The sequence below is a fragment of the Opisthocomus hoazin genome, chromosome 8 (assembly GCF_030867145.1).
Source record: "Opisthocomus hoazin isolate bOpiHoa1 chromosome 8, bOpiHoa1.hap1, whole genome shotgun sequence".
NCBI classification, from domain to species: Eukaryota; Metazoa; Chordata; class Aves; order Opisthocomiformes; family Opisthocomidae; genus Opisthocomus; species Opisthocomus hoazin.
In genome coordinates this window covers 36,711,591-36,734,474 of record NC_134421.1, presented here as the reverse complement: position 1 = coordinate 36,734,474, position 22,884 = coordinate 36,711,591, and the positions used below count along the sequence as shown (strand labels likewise).

The 22,884-nt window shown below is 35.6% G+C and overlaps 1 protein-coding gene across 3 annotated transcripts in view; it reads left to right on the top strand.

Moving 5' to 3' along the window:
* USP15 (ubiquitin specific peptidase 15) overlaps positions 1–22,884 on the top strand; it is a 71,411-nt gene that overhangs the window by 19,825 nt on the left and 28,702 nt on the right. The window contains exons 3-8 of one of the 3 annotated variants that reach the window (XM_075427852.1): positions 1,833–1,963; positions 4,669–4,795; positions 9,844–9,989; positions 12,480–12,541; positions 21,399–21,482; positions 22,250–22,877. In XM_075427852.1, coding sequence (XP_075283967.1) covers positions 1,833–1,963; positions 4,669–4,795; positions 9,844–9,989; positions 12,480–12,541; positions 21,399–21,482; positions 22,250–22,253 — 554 coding nt within the window. In that variant the 3' untranslated portion in view covers positions 22,254–22,877. Of the gene's footprint in view, positions 1–1,832; positions 1,964–3,954; positions 4,021–4,668; positions 4,796–9,843; positions 9,990–12,479; positions 12,542–21,398; positions 21,483–22,249; positions 22,878–22,884 lie in introns of those variants that run through there. The other 2 variants (XM_075427849.1, XM_075427851.1) reach the window with 2 other exon arrangements.

Sequence of the window (22,884 nt, the reverse complement as noted above, 5' to 3'; positions counted from 1 at the left end):
TAGGGATTTTTTTTGTTCAGCTCTTCCCACACTGATGAATTTTATTGGAGAAAATGCATCCAAACCATATTGTACCATCTTGACTGCATGAAGTCACCTTTAAACTGCACAGATTACATGTCATGGAAATAGTATATTTTTGCTGTCGCTGAGCTGCTAATGATAGTGACAAATATTGCACACTTAAAAAACATGAACTGAGAATAATATACATCTCCCATATTTCGCTCACACATCAAGGTACTTAGCTGAAGTAGGAAAGAGAGAGTCAGCACCAGTGATAATAATAGAAGAAAGCTGTGCCTCCTTCTTTGCCCGTATTTTCACCATTTGGGTGATTAGAGGAAAAAGTGTTGCTTTTTTCCTGCGTTTTCTTAGAATCACAAACCCTTTAAACCAATTGAAGGTGTAGCAAGTGCAGGTAGAGTAGGGAGATTTGTAGAGTCTTGCTAAGCTGATTCTTGTTTACTTTTCCCGTCAGGAAGTGAACACTTCTCTTGAACATCTATTAAATGTCCTCAGTGGTGTTGCCCTTCTACAGGGAAGATCATGTTGAAAAATGTTTTGTTAAATTCTTATTTAAAAAAAAAGAAGAGTTGTTATTATTATGCATTATAATGCTCAGGATATTTTTTTTTATTTGAAGTCCCATTATGTTGTGTTTGCTAAATCTGTACAGCAGAGAAACGAGAGAAGCACAGAAATATGATCAAATGAGAGGAGCTTAGTGCTTTTCATATGTGCATAGCGCGCACTCGTTTTTGTCCTTGCAGAAAAATGTAGGTAACTATTCATTTTGCTTAGTAGTATTCCTTGGGGGGCAAAAGGAAAAAGAAAAAAATCCAAGAGGAAGGCTAATACTGGAAACAATTTAAGATTATTTAAAGTTACTTTTATGCTCAATTTTAATTGTGTACTGTGTAATTCTGCAGTTTATTCACATAGGGCAATGAAAATAAATAGACTATATTTATTATAGTCTATTTATTCTTTATACATAGTCTATTTATTTTCATACTTCATTAAGTTTGTCATCCTGGTTCATTTTTCGGAGCTGAATGTGTTTGGTCTCCCTCTGTACAGAGGGATGTTTGCTGGCTGGTGGTTGGGTACTTCCAGATGGAAGGACAGCTGCCCTGATTGTCTGAGGCTCGCAGTGGCTGAGATCTGGAATCACCTCTTACACAGTTAGCATAGCTGCTATCTTACTACTGCAATAGGATTGAACCAAAGCTAAAAGCATCCTACTTATGTAAAGAGGTTGCCAAGTTGTACTTCAAGTGTTGCATCTCCCTGTCCCTGTGAAGAATTGTGTGGGGACTATGTTTCAAGAGCATGCGGGATTCTTTAAGTAGGAGGGTTGTACTGTGTTATTTTCCCAGTCTGGCATGGCATGAATAACTTCAAACTTTGTCTTTGATCTACTGGAACTACCCATTCCTGCATTTTCAGTGAAAGATACAACTGTAGCATGACATGGAAGTATGAATGGCGATATGGGAGTATGTGTGAAGTGGGTGGAGAAATAGATTGGTTTCTCTGAAGGCTGTGATGGTGTGCAATAACAAGTTAGGTGCTTACGATTGCATGATGATATGGAGTTGTCACTTGGGTCCCTGAGTGTAGGAGTACTACCTGTAATAGGTGTGCTATGCATGAACTGGATAGCTTGCCTAAATAGTGTCAGAAGAGTTCGGCTTTGAACACTGTAATAGTGATAATAGAAGTGTGACTCAGAAAATATTTTATTTGCTACTTACTTGAAAAATGTTACATTAAAAACTCAAGTAACAGAATTACAGGATTCAGGTTAAAATGTCTTTCTCTTGTAGATGGTGATTCTCAGTCTCTCAAGGAACATCTCATTGATGAGCTGGACTACATCCTTTTGCCAACTGAAGGCTGGAATAGGCTAGTTAGCTGGTACACACTGATGGAAGGTCAAGAGCCAATTGCACGCAAGGTACTCTTAAATTACGCGCTGGGATGGATGTGATTCAGATATAGTCCTGTAAATATGCAGGAGTTGCACAGGGATTTACTAGAAGATTGTAAGTCCTGGCCTATGATACTGATATAGACAACAACTGCTTTAGTTTCTTATAGATATCTAATTTTTATTCAGTTTTTAGAGGCTTAAGTTTTTAATATTGAGAAACAAGGATGCAAAGAATAGAATACTTTTTTTTTTTTTTCTGGAAGTAAGCCCTGTAATGTTTCAAGTACTTGCTTTAGAAGCTTGTAAGTCTGTTAATGCAAATGATTCTGTAATTAAGTATAAAACCCTAAAACTGTATTGACTGTATTAGTGAAAAACCTAGCTCTAATGATGTTAACACTGGCAAAGTAATTGGTGTTTCCTTTTCTGATAAGCACAGTCTTCTGTGTTAAGCACCTTGGTAAGGGAGTTTTTTCTTCAAGAAAATGCTTACCTCAACACAAGTAGCAGTCTGTAGTACAGTGGATACTGTGGCCCTCCATCAGATTGAAATACTTAAAAATTAACATCTTCGATGTTAGTTTTTGTTTGCTCCAGCACATAGCATCCTTACTGTTAAAGTGATATGATGTTTTACCAATTTATTGATCAGATAATCTTTTTTGTTTGTATTATTTCTTAACATTTTCAGGTTAGTGATTACAGTTGCATCCTCACTGGACTGAATTATTTAAGTTTTAAAATACATTTTGGTATGTTCGCTATTTCTACATTGACCATTAGGGCATATTCTTTTAGTTACAGGGATCTTTATTGTAATTCCTGGAAAACTGTTGAAAGAATATTATGATTAGAATTTAGTTTGAGAAGACTTCTGGTGTAATATAACTTTTTGTTCCTCCTATGACATGAGTATGGTCTAACTACGTGCATGCTGGCCACTTACTTGCAGAGTGTTCTTTTCAAACAAATGCCAGATTTAGTTATAGAAGAAATTTTGTGTCTTGAAGATTCATTTGGTCAGCAGTGGAAGTAGTTTGTTGGGGTTTGTTAAACATTCTCTTTAATACAATAAAAGAGATCTTTTTTTAAAGAGACATCCCTGGAATATGTCTCTTTCTAGTTCTGTCAGAGCTGAAATCCATTAACATGGCTCTCCTTCTTTAAAGATATATCTGTTATCAACTTGTTACTGTTTTTCCTGAAGATGGGTTTCAGAAAACTGAATCCACTTCCATCATTATGGTAAAGTAAAAGTTCTGTAATGTTTTCACTTTGGGTGAAAAATGGAATGAGAGAGAAGGGGAATTCAAGTGACTTGCCTTCTACTTCGGAGGAACTAAATGGAGAAATACTTGGAGTGTAATGAGTGGCCAGGTAAACTGGCATAGGTTCATTATTTTCTGCCAACGTGAACAGTAGTTATCCTGTGAGATGCATATTCTCGTTCAGATTTTTTTTTTTCTGATGTTTTTGTCAGTTGTTCATGATTCTTCCTCCTGTGTGCCTTAATTTTTTTTCATAGATGTAGGATGATACTTTTACTTCATCCCCTTTGTTGCATCAACTTTTTTTGAAATGTGGATCTAAATTTTAAATTGCTACAATGCTGCACTTGACACATGTCAAATAACATTATAAATTTATGTAATAGGATGTCATAATACTACCACTACAGTGTCAGTTTTATTCTCAGAAATGTCTTAGCCGTAGTGCATGGTTTTGTTTGCTGCAACTATTTTGTTGTTACTCTAGTAGCTGAAAACCCTACTAAGCTGCTCATATTAAGATGCATTTTCATTTAAATGTCATGGTTGGCTGTCATTAAAGCTGAGTCAAACCACTGAACAGCAGTGAAATCATTCACTAATTATTTTTTTTCTTCCCTATGGCACATGCATACAAGTTACATTTCTACAGCACATAGCAGATCTCTCCTAGCAATTAGCTTGTGGCCTGTTTTTTTTTGCCTTATTTGTCAGATGTATCACATATCAGGCCAATGGTTATTTTTGGAACAGTCTACATGACTAAGTACTGCAGTTACACTTTGGAAGATCAAAAGGAAAAACATTTAAGAGGTGACCCTGAATATTTTTTTCCTACATTTTACTTTTATGAAAAAAAGAATTCCTGTGTACTTAACTGTTTTGTAATAGGTGTTACAAAAATGAACATATAATAAGCAACTGTAAAGAGTAGGTGGAATTTCAAATTAATGTATTCACTGTCGGAATATAAGTGGAAGATTTGTAGGTCTTGTTTACATACAGGATTTGTTTAAAAATGTGATATCCAGATTTTAGTAGTGTGTATTCTGTTTTTCATAAATATTCTTTAACTGTGAAAACTAGTTCTTCGTATTTTGAGGAAGCAGCATACAATGATTGTATTTTGAAGTAAAAGTAACTTTTGGAGTTTTTTATGTTTTGATCGAGTATCTTATCTTTTGGTTAAGTATGTATATTTGTGATTTCCACTGTACTGAACACTTTGAAAGTCATGGTGGTCGTGTTATACACAGGTGAGACATCATCATCATCGTGGGATAAAAAATACTTTTTCATTTACTGTATTTCTAAAAAGTTATAGGAAAATTTTAATTCTGATTTTTGGCATTTATTAGGTGTCTTGCATTCCGTGAACTTCAGTTTCTTGAAAAGTTCTGAAAAATATTTTGAAGTGTGTATATGAAAAGATACTTGGACTGATACCTGTCTGTTTTTCAGGTCGTTGAACAGGGTATGTTCGTAAAGCACTGCAAAGTAGAAGTATATCTAACAGAATTAAAGCTTTGTGAAAATGGAAATATGAACAATGTTGTCACACGAAGATTTAGTAAAGCTGATACGATAGGTATGCGCAACTATTTGTATCAATATACGATTGTTACTTGTGTTTAAATAGTATTTGGTAGCAAGTTCTGAATAGGTAAGTCTCTAGGTAAAATAATAGGTGGGTATTATAACCATTTAAAAGGACGGGACTAGTCTTGTTTGTGTCAAAATTAAAAGTGAAACAATTTGGAATATTTAGGATTTTTAATACAATTTTAATAAAAATTGTGCTTTCTATTATCTAGGCATGTGTGTTAACTCTAGAGGTTTTCACTTTTCAGGAAGTGAACAGTGTAAAGTTTTTTCCTTATCTGTATTGGATTCCATAGTACTTTTTCTTGGCTTTTGGTGTGTAAGAAGTTTTTTTTTTTCACGTTTTTCCATTCATATCTTTCATTAGCCAACACTTCTTAGTCATATATATGAAGAGAAGAGTTTATTACAAAACATAAGAATGAATTGAATTTATATAGTACTGGCTAAAGGTGACCTAAAAAGGCAATATTCTTTGGTTTGTGAAGTGGCAGACCAGGCACAATCTTTTACAGTAATGGAGTCCAGTATTAAACTTTCAGCCTATCTTTATTTGTAGTTATTTTGCCTACTCTTTGAGCATTGTGTCATTGTTTAAAAATGTGTTTTGATAATATATTTGTCTCTGAAAAAAGCAGTCAAAACATATGGAAAGATATTGCTGGTCATATAAAATCAATTTTTGGTATATTCATGAATGTGTGTCTGAGATGTCTTTCAGTCAGCTGCATTTATGCAGTTAGAATTGTACTTTATCTTCTTGGCACTGTGTGCCCAGCCATTATTCTTTGTTTACGTTCTTTAACAGCAGTGTAATTTTTTTCAGGGTTTGCTTCTCTTTACATTATGGATAGTGACTTATATTTGCTACCGTTTAATTCTTTGCAGATTGCTTGCTTTTAAAACAGAATCACTTTGCTTTGTTAAATTTTAATCTTTAAGTTAAACAAGTAATCATCAGCTTATATTAGAATAATAACTTCAAAATTACTAAATTTGTCTTAGAAACAAGGCTTCAGTTTTCTATGTTAACTGGCCTTTTTGAGGTCTGGTTTAACTTGGGAAGACTTACTTCATTATTCTCTAAGTAAACCCAGAAACTTAGAAAAAACAATTTAACATTATCCTTCCCTGAGGACCAAATACAAGCTATTTTGCAGCTATACTGAATTTAATTGCATCATTGGAATTATAGGTGATGGATGAATTTCTGGTATTTGCTTTCTCTAATCAGAAGCAGGGCACTTTGGAATGGCAGTTACTTGGAGATGTATTCATTTTTTCTTAGCAGAGAGAGAATTACAGTTATGAGAAAATTGTCATAAAGGATAATGAGAAATGGTCAGGCTCACTGGCAACCCCTTCCCAGACACTGGCCTTACTTGCTTTCCTAAGATACGGATGATATGCTCTTGAAAGCCTGAAAAACTTTCCCTTTCCAAGGCTGAATTTTCTCATGCAGAGCACCAGGCGGGGACATCCTAGCCAGGACATCCAAAAGAGTTTGTATCTTCTTTTAAGAGTGAAAGACTGACTGATCCCTGAGGTTTTTCTCTTATCATCCATTAATAAGATGATGATTCTTTTTTTTTTTTTTTTTTCTCCCTCCCCTCTCCTTAGCTTAAGTATATTTAAGTTAGTTCTGGAATTCATCCAATATGTAGCAGAGATGCTCGTTATATCAATAAATAATATGCAAGAGGAGTCTTATAGAATCTTGATGATTTTTCATCCTTCATTGTGTATGCCAGTAAGGGATGCATTTTCATTGTGGTTACAGAAGACTTGTAGTACAAAAGGGTCAGTATCCACCCCATTGAAGTGAGTGGACATAAGGTACTGTGGTCTTTTCAAGAAGTTTTAATTTTTCTACCCACCATCATTGATGATGTAATTTACTGCCCTCAAAAGATCAAGACCAGACCTTTCTTAATGCACATAAACAGAGAAAGTTTTGAAACACCTTAAATACTCTTGAGCACAGTATTATATTCAGCTACCAGTCTTCAGGTGTGTGTTATTCCTGGAATACCTTTACTTTTCCATTAAAATACAAACTAAGCTAAGCTGTATGTCAAGAAGTTAGTACAAGGTAGGAAAAAATAATTATAAAGGGCAAACCTAATAATGACAGTCATTTTCTTGTGTTGGTACTAGAAACATCTGTGTTCTTTGGACCTTCTTGGGAATCTCCTACAATTCAGGGCTCTCACCTTGGAGGCAGTGTATATTAACTTTGAGACTGACTGATGACTTACTCTTGTGGGGGGTGTTTTTTAATTCTAAACAGAAAATGAGCTAGACAATAGAGGTAGTTCAGGCAGCATTTCATTCTAGTTACTGTTGCTGATTCTAGAGAACATCGGAGCTTCTGAATGAAAAATGAATTAATGATCCGTTCACGAGTCTTAATCATATGAAAGTATGATAACACTAAGTCATCAGCTAATGTATAGGCCTTTTCTACCTTTATTCAAGAGTTTTACAAACCACAAAATGGCAGAAAGACAGTCTATAGCCTCTGTTATGGACAAATAGGAGTCAGGTTGTGTCTGCAATGCCACAAAACAGTTCCAAAACTGAGCTGATAAACTTTGTAGATTACACCAGTAGCTCTGCATCTAACAGGGTTTTGGACTTTTGTTAGTAAATTATAGTGGCAAATGGCTTTGATTCATCTTTCCCTTTTTGCTGCAGAATAAAAGAATGTAAAACTTGGTGCCCTTGAGGAAAATTTATTCTGAGATCTGTGATTAGCACTTTCCTTCTTTAGGATGCTGGATTACTGTTTCATAGTACAGATTATCATTTTACTACAGTTTCCTTTAGCCAGTATTTGTGATAACCGTGGCTCCTAAAGGCTGGTGCTTACTTGTATGGGGATCCACTGAACTACTCCACCATCTCGTCAAGATTGTTCCATGTAGTCTTGCAAAATAGTACTTAAATCATGCAGCTGTTTTTTTGGAGGACCTATCTGACTTTTAGCGATATAACATATATCACATATGGGATCCGTAACCTTTAACTCTCAAATTGAACTACCTCAGATTGTGGCTGTATATATAGCTGATGGAGTGAGAGGCATCTTTAAAGGGCAGTTCTTCCTGTCTTTTTTAGACATCTTCCTAGTACTAATCATCTCATGCGTGGAATGAGTATAAACCTACTAGAGGAGAATCCAGTACACAATATGCCTCAGACTGTACATATTTGAAAGTAATGTTGTTATTTGTACTGGAACAGGCACTTTTGCTTTATATCAGAAGCCAGCACTTCAGTGATACTTGCTGGGGGGTGGGGGGAGGAATTATAAAGTGTGCATTGGTTACATTCATGGAAATATATAAAAGAACCTTAGTTTCACGGTCTCATAATTAGTATAGTAGTCAAGTGGAACTTTTGCTTTCCCAGAGTATTGAATGTAATGTATAGTCATCTGATAGGATTGATGCTTCCAGTCACATAACAGTTCTGTTAGTGAAGCTGGAATATGTTAAAAATTAACATAACCAACGTTAATGTAGTACTCGTGAAGAATTTGAGCTGCAATGCTCAAGTAATTAACTATCATTGTATTGTCATTGATGAATATGGATTTTTTTAAGATTGTTGCTGAATAGATTCTTACGTTCAAATACAGTTGTTTGAAATAATTAGTTGAGAATTGATTCAGACAGGACATGATTTAAAAAAAAAACGTCAACAAATCCTGTAACAGCCTATTGCCTTGTTTGTAGCACCTAGCTTGCCTACATATCATCTCTATTACAGAAACAGATGATCCAGTCTAACACTTGCTTTTGTACTAAAATGTGTGTTAACTAGCATAGAAGGAAATTATATTCGGTTGCCTACAGTATCTGCAAATACTGTGTTGGCCAGTTGTCATGCATTTCACAAGCCCATGGCTGGATTTTTACAAGGTGCTTTTAAACGTTTTCGCTTTTTATATTTAATATAGTGGTTGATATTAGAAGATAAAATAATGACCTTAAGTAAAAGGCAGGAAAGGGAATTCTAGAGGAGCTAAAACAGTGATGTTTTATCTTGAGACTTCAGGGGAATGTCTCTCAAAGAGCTTACAGTGCCCATTTTTATAATTGTGTTTTCAGTGATCATTAGGAAGAAACTAAGCTGCATTTCTTGACTCCTGTTTTGTTTTCTGAGTTAGCTGTTATGAGACTTGGTTGCCATTGGGCTTTATGAATGTCCCAATTAAAAAAAACCCAAACATGTAAGTTAGGTTGCTATGGTATAGCACTGCACATATTAGTTCAAATTAAAGAACTCTTTAATAAACTCTACTTTTTTGTAAGGAGAATGGTGTTAATGATGAATTTCTTAAATTCCAGTTGTAGACAATAGTTATACTATAAAAGTACATAACACTGATCATATTTCTGTCAGGTGGAGCAGAAGCTGGTAGACCTTTTTAGGTTAATTCTTTCAGAGATGTAAAATCTTTCATTGTCCTTTAAATTTATGCATTTCAGGTTTACAGTCTTTAATTTCTGTGAGCATGTAAATTAAACTTTATGCATGCATATTGTGGTTAGTGCTAATTGCACTGGGAAATGGGTAGTAGAAGAATGAAAACCAAAATTGGTTTGATTTAGGGAGAGGAACAGAATGGCTTGCCCTTCCTGCACCTGGTTTTGCTGCCAGGCTTGCTTCTAATCGTTCTCTACCCACCCATACAAGATGGGTGGGTATACCACACTCTGAGAAATTAATAGATGGGTACCTAGGTACCTCCTGTCATCTGTTATTTATCAGCTCATCTTAATTTGGTCTGCTTTGCGTAGAGATTCAGGAGGGAATAAAATAGTCCTTTGACTGTTTCCATTTTAAAGACAAGCAAACTAGCAACTTCCTGCTTGTCCTACAAAGTGATGTGGTTGCTTGGCAATTTCTACAGTTTCATTCATATTTTGAGTATAAGAAAAGAGTAGGTGATTCTGATGCTGTATGCGGCCTTATACTGTTTGTATAGTGAAATGCTAAACTTGTGTTCTCTCCCTTTCAAAACAGATACAATTGAAAAAGAGATAAGAAAAATCTTCAATATTCCAGGTGAAAAAGAGACCAGATTGTGGAACAAATACATGAGTAATACTTTTGAACCTTTGAATAAACCAGACAGTACCATACAGGATGCTGGCTTATACCAGGGACAGGTACAGTGTAATATAATTTCTTTTTTAATACTTTTTTTTTCTCATGAAAATATAGCTGTACTCAGTGAATTTTCCCTCTTTTTAAATGAAAATTGCCTCCTAATAGATTGTGTTAGAAGTAGAGGATTTTATAAACAACTTCATCAAAATAAAAGTAGTCTTCAGGTGTATTTTCAGGATTAAAGATGATTTTAACTCTTCTGATGAAGTAGAAGTAAATGAATGTAACATTACTGACTTGAATTTGTTAAAACCTGAAATAAAAAAATATTCCTAGGATCTGGGATATGTTCCTATAACAAAACCCAAAATTTAAAGAATTCTTTAGATACTCTAAAAGAATCGTTTCTTCTACTCTAATTCTACTGTCTGGATTTCAGAAAGAAATTAATTAAAAAATTAAAAGATTTCAAATAAGATCTATACAGACAAAAGAACTTGAAAACCTGCTTTAGTGTGAGACTACGGCATCGCTTTATAATGACTTTATGGGAGGATTTCCTGCAAGATAATTTTTTTACCTTTGCAGATGAATATAAAGAAAAATATTGGATGTTAAAGCTACACAAATATAAATGCAAACTGATTGAACAATTTGATCATTCAAATAACTTTTCAGATTATAACATCAATTCTTTAGTCTTCAAGTACAGTTGGATGATTTTTCAACAGCTGTAGTTCGTGCTGTTGTGCTACAAATATGAATAGATGAAATTTGATGGCAGTAATTGTAGGCGAGATTATATTAAAGTCTTTCCTTCTGCCTTGAAATACTTGACTCTGACCTACTCACCAGCAGTATTTATGTTGTGCTTCAGTTTTCTTTTGTGGCATGGTGGGTGAGTAATCAGCGCACCAAAATAACAGCTTGAACTGTTGTGCCCTTTAGCTTCATGCTGCACACTTAAACCCTCACACAGGTAATTTTAACAATGCAGAGGTCCTGCTGAAGAGTCCACATCTCCCATAAAAGATTTGCGTCAAAGAGGTAACTTGCAGATTGCCTCTGTCCCAGTGAAACATTAACTATGAAGCAAGCATGGACTAATATAGCCATAAGAAGATCTCTAGGTGACACGTGTACTTTCAGCAAAACAAATATTGTTCAAAACTGAGTTTAACCATGGTTTCTGAAAATGCTAAATGTTGTGGTAGACCATGTGTGTTTGGTCAGTTGCACTTGCTGACACACAAGGTTATTTTTCTTGCTGAGCCTCCTAATGTAATAATAGTTTTTCTATTACAGTCAATCTGACCTAGTAGTCATTTTTTGCTGTGTAATTCTAAACTATGCATGTGATTGAGTAAATCAATGTTTTGAATTTATCAACTGGATTCTAAAGTGAGCCTTTAGGTGTTCCATTGATCTTTTAAGTCTAAATCTTCCTTTTATTTAGTATTTTTTTAGAGCCAGTGGAAGGAAATATGGCAGAATCTGTCTTACAGCATTCATGACCAAAAATAGAAGACTACTCTTTTCCAGATAGAAAGCAGGTCATGATAGTAACCTGGTTTTCATTGTCATGTCTTAGTGTATTCAGACTGAATATGTGACTACGTCTTCAAGTGCAATGACTTAACATAAAGTTTTGAGCATAAGTACATACATGAATGTATGTGACTCTGTAGATGCATACAGGTGTCGCATGGCAATTATTTAACATCATGAAACGTCAGTGTACAGTTGCACAGAATTAGCTGCATTGGAAATTGAGAGTTAGATTAGTTTAAATACTGGAGTTTAGTTGCCGTTTCAGATGATCTAGGCTGTCCCAGCTGTCAATCGAGGAAGGCATGAGCTTTTTGTAGGTCCTGTGTCATATCTGCCAGCATAGGGCAGATATCTCAAATACCCAAAGGCGTTTCAAATGGCACTTGATGCCTGTGTTTAGGACTGAGTGTTCTGTACTCTCCCTTTTGTACCAATAACAACTTGAATGAAATTAATTCCATTAGCCAACTGTCCCATTGGAAAATATATTATTAGATGAATGCATTTGCAAGAAAATACGGGAGTAACCAGACAGGTATGAATTTAAGAATATCAAGGCAGAAAATGGTGTGGTTTGTGGTTTTTTTCCCTACCAATCTGTGGTGTGTGTGAGGCAAAATTCCTTTAGGAATTTCCCTTCATTAACAGGGCTGTTGTGTAGACATGTGATTTCTGTAGATTCATAGATGCTGTTTAGACATTGCAGGTTGTCTTCTGACCTCTTTGAGAAGGAAGGTCTTGCCATTTTATCCATGGATTGCTGAGGCATAGAAATATTAAGTGTCTTACCCAGAGTTGCACAAGTTAAGGTGTGGGGAGAAGAAAGTGAATAGAGCAAGAGGAACGTGCGATGTAATTGAATGGAATGTTCTTGAACCTCAGGGAATAGTAACTTAAACATCTCAATCACATGTCATCAAATACATGAAAAAGATTGGAACAGAAAGCGGTCTACTGATACTTTAATTTCATTTTTCTTATTACACTTCTTGTGTTAGGTACTGGTGATAGAACAGAAGAATGAGGATGGAACGTGGCCAAGAGGTCCTTCAACTCCTAAGTAAGTTGTGAATTTCAGTCATGTTATTCACTATAGCTCAACTATTTTCATGTGTTATTTTGCTATGGAAAAAGAAAACGTTTTTAACAGTGGCATTTTATTTTGAAAATCAGCCTTCAGACGTTTTAGCTGAAAATACACCAAACAGTGTGTTATAAGCGCTGCACATTGTAGAACATGACATTAGAATGGTGAATTCCTGCATATACATTGCTTAATTTTGTTGATTTCAGCCAGTGGTATACATTATCCTGCTTAAAAATAGAAAAACAAATCCATAGCAGAAAACTGTAAAACTTAGCTATTTTATTGAGATTTCTTTTTCAAAGCATAGCGTGTCTGTTAGGTGAACATAGATATATGTATGTTGTCAGTATTTTTCTTAGATGTAAATGCTTTCATGGACAGCTTGTCCTTTTTATCTCCAGAGCACAATACTTACACATAAACATTATTTAAATTGCAGTCTACATTACCAGCATGTTGATTTTGTTCTTTGTTGAGCTGTCATCAATTAACAGAGTACAAAGTTCTTTTCTGTTCTTCCTGCTGCCATTATCAACAGCACCTTGATAATGGCAAGTGAGTAGAAAGACGTGAAAGAAAGTGTAGTTTTTCTCATTTAGATGGATAAACTTTAAAATATTGTTTCTAGAATCTAAATAATGTTCTATTGGTTTTGAAGAACAGCTGGAACTAGTTACTAGTAAACTAACATGATCTCAGCCTTACAAATAGTTAACTGTTTTTTTCCCTTTGTTGGCTGGTTCTTGAGCATATCTTTCATTAAAGGTTCTTGAAGTTCCTTTTATTCCTTGTGATATTCTTCATTCATGTAATTGAGGTTCATTGTTGTTTTAAAACTTTGTTATAGTATCATTGTTTATCATTTGAAGGACGGAGATTCTTTATCTTTGGTGTTTTATCTCAAGCACTTTTATTAGGGACACTAGCTGCTATGAAGTTGCTTAATGAAGTCTGAATTCAAAGTAAGCCTAGTATGAACAGTATGATCCTGCTTAGCAAGATGTTATGACACAAAGCATTGAGAATGTAGAGCAGCAGAAAGAGTGGGATGCAAAAAACTTGAAGGTTGATCTCTGACCTCAAAAAGCATCAGGTAGAAATACAAATTCTGAGTCACATTTAAAATGTGGATTTTGAAGGTTGAAAGAATTTAGATAACTCAATGTCATGGATTCTTTTGGAGGTTTTGGTAGGAGGATATTCTTCGTGATTGTACCAGCATTTATTCTGCAGAATTTCCATTCCATTTCATGGAAGGCATTCAGGAGCAGTATGTAAATTAAAGAATACCTCCTGGAAGATGTTTGATCTGGGGACAAGTAAAATCATAATTGAGAATACTGGTGGCAGAAGACACTATAAGTAAACCAGCAAATGAGGATGAATAGTTTTCCTGTGAAGCAGGGGTATTTTTTTGAGGTTTGGCACCTATCAGAAAGATTGATTGAAATTTGGTATTCAAATGCATTGTAATGCTGAAAGGTTTGCAAAATTTAGTGGATTCAGATAGAAACTATCAACAAGCAGTAATGGGAGCAGGTTTTTACATCTGTTTAAAACTTTATGAAAAATCTAATAAATGTTTAATAGGGTAGAAATAGTAAACACTTGCTTTTGAGTCTCCTGTGTCAGATGCATTAGGAGTATTAGCTTGTCATCACAAATAGTATACATCCAGATACCTTCCTACAGTACTGTTGTTGGTTGCACACTGGTCTCGCACCAGTTCCTGCTGAGACTGCCTCTTTGTAGTGCTTGTTTTAGAAGAGTACAAGTTATAAACGTAAATTCTGAAGCCAAGGAATAAAATGCTGTATTTAGAAAGGTCAAAAGATAGAATTTTGGAAAGTATGAAAGGCTTGTAATACTCAAAAAGGGCAGGATCATTTCAGAAAATCAGCTAAGCTCTTCACAGAATAGTTGAGGTTGGAAGGCATCTCTGGAGATTCCCTGGTGCAACCCACCTGCTCAGAGAAGGGTCACCTAGAGCAGGTTGCTTGGAACTCCATCCAGTCAGCTTTTGAGCATCTCCACGGACGGAGGTTCCACAGCTACCCTGGAAAACCTATTCCAGTGTTGGATAACCCTCACTGTCAAACAACATTTCTTCTATTTAAATGCAATTGCCTGTGCTTCAGTTTGTGCCCACTGCCTCTTCTCCTTTCACCGGGCACCACTGCGAAGGGTCTTGCTCCACCTTCTTCATTCCCCCCCCCCGGCTGTTTGTACACATTGATCAGATCGCCCTGCAGCCTTCTCCAGGCTGAACAGTCCCAGCTCTCTCGGCCTCTCCGCCTAGGTCAGATGCTGCAATCCCTCAGTCACCTTTGTGGCCTCTTACTGGACTCTCTCCAGTATGTATGTCCCTGTCTCTCTGGTAGCGGGCAGCCCAGAAGCGCACCCAGCTCTCCAGGGCTGTCTGTCTCGCCAGTGCTGAGTGGAAGGGATGGATCACGTCTCTGGACCAGTCAGCAATCCTCTTCTCCACGCAGCCCAGGAGGCTGTTGGCTGTCTTGGCCACGAGGGCACACTGCTGACTCATGTTCAGCTTTTTGTCCACCAGGACCCCGGGTGCTTCTCTGCCGAGCTGCCTCTCATCAGGTCGTCCACCTCCGCCCCTGCCCCAGTGTGTACTGGTGCCTGGGGTTATTCGTCCCCGGGTGCAGGCCTTTGCATTTCCTTTGATGGAACCTCAGGAGGTTCTTGTCTGCCTATTTCTCCAGCCTGTCGAGATCTGTCTGAATGGCAGCACAACCTATGTTGTTACAGTTGAAAATGAGAGATAGTAAGATGCTCTGCGCATTTTCCCTGCCTCTTTGTTGTTAGCAGAAGCATAGCAGCAGTCTTTGTATTGATTGCTTATTTTTTGCAGTTTTTCTTTCTTCCTGCTGCAGGTGATGAACATTGGTATTTTTTTTTATGAGAAACGTGTTAAAGGTTTGAGGATCTTTTTCTACTGCAAGAAAAGAAAATATTTACTTTGAAAGTGACATATTTGGGACCTCAGCTCAGGATAGGAAGGAACACTTTCGATGGTTATAATTCTGTTTCTCTTGAAAGTGTGTTGAATCGGTGAAAAGATCGATTATCAAAATAATTCTCTTCTGATCAAATTAAGAAGAAATTATTTCAAATTTGAGATCCTTTTTATGTACGATTAGAGACACTGCTGTGCAACTTAGAATTTCAGCCCTATGTCCAAACTTGTCAGTGTTTGGATTCCTTTTATGTGTACTGTTCTTGTGACTTCTGAATTTACTTTACTTTGGAAGTAATTGCAACATCTGCTGTAAAAAAACTGCTAAAGTTTAATGATACCTGCTATTGTCTCATATTTTAATGCTGCTTAAAAAGGTGGGGGGTTTTTGTCTGAAAGTATCTGAATATAGTGTACATTCTTAAAACGTACGCAGGGTGAGTCAGGCTTAGGAACAGGTAGATTGTTGGCTCTTTGAGAGGTTCTGTTTGTGTCAACCATTTATATCAGCTGATGGGATGTTTGTTGCTCAGGAGGCTTGGCTTCTGTGAAACTTTTTCTAGGGAGCTCATAGTGACTTCTCCTAGAATGTCTTTACTGTCGTCTGCTCCCAAAATGGATATTACTTAGCATTAATGGGCAGCTCTGCAGAAAATTGTGGTATACTAAATTCTCTGTGAGTAACTGTCTCCTCAGTGTCATACATGTGACAAACTCTAAACATCCAAAAATCCCAGTTGCTTTGGTAACTTAGTTGCTGCTGATTCCAGTGCTTGAGTGAAGACTTGTGATCTGTGTGCAGACAATTTCTTTTTCATACCTGTAACCTTCTGCGGGAGGTTATTCCACAGGCAGAAGAACAACCAACCAACCATAGTTGAATGGTTTATTATCATCAAGAGGATATTTTAAACTAAGCTATAAAAAATCTAGGGTTGTAGTTCAAGTAACTTAACTTTACTACAAAATCAAATTACTTGTGTTCATGAAAAACTGTTAAACAATTAAAACCTTTCACTGAATCTGATTATAAAACTTGAGACAAGGAGAAGGAAGGAGCTTAAGTTTGAAGTTCCACAAATTGCCAAATGAATAGCAGGAACAAGGTTTCTATTAGATTTCTATTAAGAAGTTGTTACCTGTTTATGTGCAAATATAAAAACAAGTTAGAGAAACTTAGAAATAAGCCATTAACTACAAACTTATTTTCTTCTAATTTTAGAAAAGTATTGTTTGCTGTTTTCTCAGAAAACTTAATCAAGTGTTAAATCCGTTGATCCATCATATTCTTAAAAGATGCTTCTTATATGGTAAAAAACTTAATAGTTTTTAGTCTATCAGTATACGTGTGTATATGACAAAAGTAACAGATTTAATTCTGAGGCCTTTTTTTTAGACTTCACTGTGGAATAAATCATCCTAATCAAATAGCTGGCTACTTTGTATAGTTTACAGATGGTCTGCTGTTAACTTAAACAATTTTTGCAGGTAAAAGGGAATACATTGGGTTGGTTTTTTTTACCATACAAAAATTTTAGATTGTGCATATTCATAGTTTTTTCTCCTTGTAAGAGTGATTTTTTTTTTTCTTACAATATTTATCACATGGTAAGTTTTTTTCATGATTTTTTTTCTGGTTCAAAACTGTGTACCTTTTTATCTTGGAAAAAACACTAAAGGCTCTTACTTTCTTACCTGATTCTTTTTTGTTTCTGAGCTGGATCTTGTAATGCTTTTAAGAGAAAAAAAAAAATTAATAGAAGATGCGTAGCTATTCGTTTTGAAATAATTTAATGCTTGTGTATCGAAGTTTTTTAGGAAAAAATATCCATGAGTCTTCAGAAGAAAAACTGTGTGTCTACTGAAATGAAAAGTATTATCTTTAACCAAGAGATTTAAAATCCGTTTTTTTCCCTGGAGCAGTTGATGTGCAGACAAGTGTGCCTTTCTATGGACTTTGCTGTAAGACAAATAATTGTAGAGAATAGAGTTAGCTGCAGATTTACTCTGATATCTTAAATTGTAAAAGCAAGAGCTGTTAGAGCTTGTCTGCCAGTGAAGAGCTGTGCCGTTCACTGAGGCGTAATAACTTGTTAAACTGTGGTAACCGTGTGTCTGAGCCTCTCTGGGTAAACATCAAACATTGGTAATGTACAACAGACATTTTCAAGTTAGTTTAACAAACATGTTCATTAATATCAGTTAATGCGAGGTTGAGAAACTCTTAACAAATGCATGCCCTGAACATTTTTTTTTTTTTTGATGAATGGTAAAATATCAGCCTTTCATGCACACCCCCAAAGAAGCATGACTAGCTGAATTTGTTGGTTTTTTATATGAAGAGAATACTCTAAACTGAAGTAGGTTAAACATTCCAAACCTTGCTTTAAAATACTAAATTGTATGTTAACCTGATTATAACCACACCTTCACAGATCAGAGTCCTTGAGGACGGATGGACCTCTCGAGGTAATCTCATCCAGTCCCCCTACTCAAAGCAGGGGCAGCTGGAGCAGGTTGCCCAGGATCATGTCCAGGCACATTGTTAATGTCTTCAGGGATGGAGACAGGACAGCCATGCTGGTCAACCTGTTCCAGTTTTTGGCCACCCTCACTGTAAAAAAGATTACAGGTTGGTTTTTTGTTTTCTGTTTTTTCCTTTTTTTTTTTTTTTTTTGTGAACATCATCTTATGTTCAGATAGAATTTCACGTATTGTGATTTATACCCATTGCCTCTTCTCCTTGCAGCGGGGACCATTGCAAAGGGTCTTGCTCCACCTTTGTCATTCCCTCCCATGGGGTATTTGTACACATTGAAAAGAATGCCCTGGAGCCTTCTCTTCTCCAGGCTGTCAAGGTCTGTGTGAATGGCAGCACACCCATCTGGTGTACCAGTCCTTCCTTCCAGATTTGTGTCTTCTCTAATCTTGCTGAGGCTGCACTGTGTCGCAGTGTTCTGGTCATTAGTAAAGATGTGATGTTAGAAAGTATAGGACCTAGTACTGAACCCTGGAGTGTACCGCTATTGACTGGACTCCAACTGGACTTTGTGCCACTGATCAAAATTGGCTGGGCCCAACCATTCAGCTGGTTTTAAGTCCATTTCACTGTACACTTACATAACCCGTGCTTCATCTGCTTTTCTGTGAGGATCTTACAGAAGACAGTGTCAGAAGCCTTATGAACTTGAGATGGACAACATCCATTGCTCCCCCCTCATCTGCTAAACTAGTAATCTCATGATAGAAGGCTATCAGGCTGGTTAAGCAACATTTCCATTCCGTAAATCCATGCTTACTAATCCTTGCCACCTTCTTGTCCTTCATATACCTGGAAGTAGTTGCCAGGATTATTTGATACATCACCTGCTGTGGGATTGCGATGAGGCGGACTAGCATGTAGTTCCTGGATCTTCTCTCTTGCCCTCTGGGAGATATGAGTGCCATTTGCTCTCTTCCAGTCTTAAGTAACCTCTCCCAATAGCCGGGACCTTCCAAGAATAAGCAAGAGTGCCATCACAGTAACATCAGCCAGCTCCCTCAGCAGTTGGTGCATCCCATCAGGCCTTATGTCTTCATATCAGGCCATGCCCATCATGGTCTTGTGTATCACTACAGTAAAGGTTATGTTTTAACCTGTCTTTTGCTGGACTGTTAAAACACTAAACTAGAATAAACAATTTTGTGGGTTTTGTTTGTTAGTTCATAAAAAGTTCCCTTTCAGAGTTATCTGTTACATAGTTCCTGCTGTTTTTCCAGCTGTGTTGAGAATTTGGTTTACTCTTCTGCATGTGAGAAACAAGTCCACTTTGTGAATATTGGTTGTTTTACAACCAGAGTTTAAAATTTATTATTTTTGTCAAGCAACTAACTGTATTCTTTGCACTTCTTTCTGTGCTGTTTTAACACCACAGTAATACATACTGAAGTTCGTATACTACTAAGAGAATATATACTTTGTCTTAGAACCTTGCATTTAAAACATAATCAAGTTTTCGTTGCACATTTGATTACTTGTTTTGTCCCAGGAGATTCCCACGTCATTGGAGTTGTTTTACAAGTACATACTTTTGGTCATTCTTTTTGTACAATTTTAGAGGCAGAACAAGTATGACAATACATTCAGCATTAGCACTTAACTGTCTTTTCAGGTTGTGTTTTTTTTTTAATCCTTGTTTTGATCTTACTTTTTTTCTCACAAGTATTGAAATATATTAAAAGCTGTAAGAGCTGTGAATGAATTCTGTTCCTCTCTGTACACAGCATTTAACATTGGATGCAGCTGTAGGCAAGCAGAAAGGCTGCACACCTCAGAGCAGTAGGAATCTCTTACTGTTTTATCATTTTGTATTTGATAACAAATGCTGTCACAGAGTACAACTGTTGATGGTCATCTTCTCTAAGAATGGAATTAACTTAGTTTTAGTTTTCGGTGGAAACCAGACCTTTATTTATGTAGCTTATTGCACTTTGTTGTAATTTTTTAGACAAAAATTATACATTGAGTTTTAATACTGTATTGCATTTGAATTTAGTTTAAATTATATAAAAGCTTCAAATTTTATTTGAAAATGTTAATTTCAGTTCAAAATGACTCAGTTCAAATAGCTGCTTCTAAAATATTTACATGTATTAATATGCATAATTTATCTTTTGTCTTGAATTTGAGTAGGTTTAAACTGACTTCAATTTTATATCTTTTTTGTGGACGCAGTCTGTGCATTTTACTTCTCTGAAGTTGTTCAAAGAGGAGGATTTAGATTGATAAAGGAAATCTACAGGAAAGCTTTATGAATGTTAGTCATAATATTTTAAAAATTAAATAACATTTTCTTCTCATAGTGATGTAGCTTTTCTTTTGGAAAAAGTTTAGTAATAAAAAGTTTAAAATAAATGTTAACATATACTTGGGAAAATTCCCCTTGTAAAAAATGTTTATCTCCTCTCAGAATTTAGTTCATCAAAGGCACTTAAAAAAAATCCTCAGCATGCAGATTTTCTTCTCCTAATTTTGCGATACGTATTTCAAAGCTTTCCAAGGACGGCTGGAGGTTTTTGCATCCCAGTTGGAGTTGCATAGCTCCCACAAAAACATGAGGATGCGTAAATTCCTTTGAGTATTCAGAGCCTTTTGCATGGTTCCCTGTAAGATTTGCTCAGAAAAAGAAAAATACACTGCAAGATAGTTGTATATTGTATTTGTTATATTCAGAGTGTCTTTGTGATTAAAATGATCAGTAGTCTTATATTTCAAAATAGCCTTAAAACAATGGGGATGAGTGATCATGCTATTATGGCAAAGAAGATTTTAAAGGTTATTGAGTATTGTGCATAATGTCCTGAAATTTTTGTAACATATTGATAAGACAATTTTAGTTAAATGATTTCATGCTGCTATTAAACTAACCTTGTAGTATTGTATATCTTAATCATTTTTGTTTCTTGTCTCAACATCTATTTATGATTAAATGAAAAATTCATAAAATTTCCATGTCAAAAACTACATTCTAGGTTTTCGACCATCAAAATATCTATAGTCATATTATAAACTGAAAACAATTTGTAGCAGTGGCCTGTGATTTTGTTTGTTTGTTTGTTTGCTTGCTTTTTGTTTTTGATAGCACTATTTCTTCAACATGATGTGGAAGTTTAAAGTACTGTGAAGCATTTCAAGTTTTAAAAGATGGCTTCTGAGGGCTGCATGCCCTGGGTATTTTTAGTGCTTTGCCCACTTTAAATAAAAATATTTCTTTTCCATGCTTGCTTATATGCATTGTTCATTTGTCACCTTTCTTTCGCAGTTTTTAATATCTCAGCATTTTTATCTAATTTATGATTTTCATATTTTTAAAGGTCCCCAGGTGCATCCAATTTTTCAACTTTACCAAAGATCTCACCATCTCTATCAAATAATTATAACAACATGAACAACAGAAAGTAAGCAATATACCTTAAAACATTATTTAATTTAATCACCCCAGTGTGACATAAACAAATTTTGATGTTTTATAACTCCTAGCTTAAGGATTTAGATTTGTTTTGCAATGTTTGGATTGTGAATTGTTACCAGTCAGTATTTCATAGTGTAGGTATTGTAAAGCATAAGATCAGGAAATGAAATGCAGTTAAAAATGTTTGGTAACTCTTAGTCCTCAGTAGAGCAGACACTAAAAAGAATGTTGAGCATTGTAAGACAATATATAAAGACTTCATTTAGAGTTTGTCATGCTGAAAATACATTGTCGTTGTTATTGTCCAAATGGACAACAAAAAAAGTATGAACTATTTTACATTTATGGCAGTCAGATTTTCCCTTATTTATTGATGCTAAGGTATTATAGCAGCATATGTGATATCACACATTGATTTGAGACCACAACAGCTGAATTGCTTTAGCTATAATGGTTGTCATAGTGATTATAGCCATTGGTTAATTATCAGCAACTTAACTTCTGTGTCTTAGTGATGGAAGATTGGAGAGGGAGAGTCTGATAGGTGTGCTTGAATACTGCAAAGGCTTCTCACTTTTAAGGGTTTTCTCCTTTGTGTTCCAAATCAGAAGTTTAATAAAGAATGTGATAAAACTCTAAAAGAAGAGCTTTCGTATTCCAGTGGCCAACTTTGTGTGTAATCTTTTTTTGTTGTACACAACTGTAAAAAACTTGGTGAATATAGAAAAACATGGAATTATTTCGCTTTAACAGATAATGGAGCATCTTTCAAATGCTTGAAACGAGAGAGCACTCATCTTTAATGCAAGCTGGGGGAAATTGAAGAGGCTTATTCTTACAATTCATTCAAATTTAAAATATTTTTCCAAACATGCATTTTGTGATCAAACATGAAGATGTTAAATATTTAAAAGGTGACATAAATATTAAATATCTTATACAATATCTTCCAGTTAAATACTGCATTTATCAGAAGTGATTTTTCCTAAGGGGTGAACTGTCACTTGTGCTTCTACCAATTGTGAGTAGCCCCAACTCTCACTGTTAAACAGTTGAAATCCATGTATTTAACTGCAGTCTATTGTACTCTGTGTGTGAATGTGTAGTAAATAAAAAGTATATTGTATCTATGATTGTGTGAAAAATTACTTGACCAGAGCTGAGCCTCCAGCTGAGAACTAATCTCTCCTTCCCCCATTGCTTATGCAAAAGACAGTTGTAATGCCAAAACCAGTTAACAGTTATTTTTCCGAGGGAACCACCTTTTTAAATCAAGCCGGCAAGGCTTGCTTTTATTTTTTTCTTCTTTTTTTTGTTGTTCTTTTTTTAATGTTACCTTCTCCCTAGTGATGCTGTAGTTATTTTTAGGAAGCACTTATGAAAGCTGT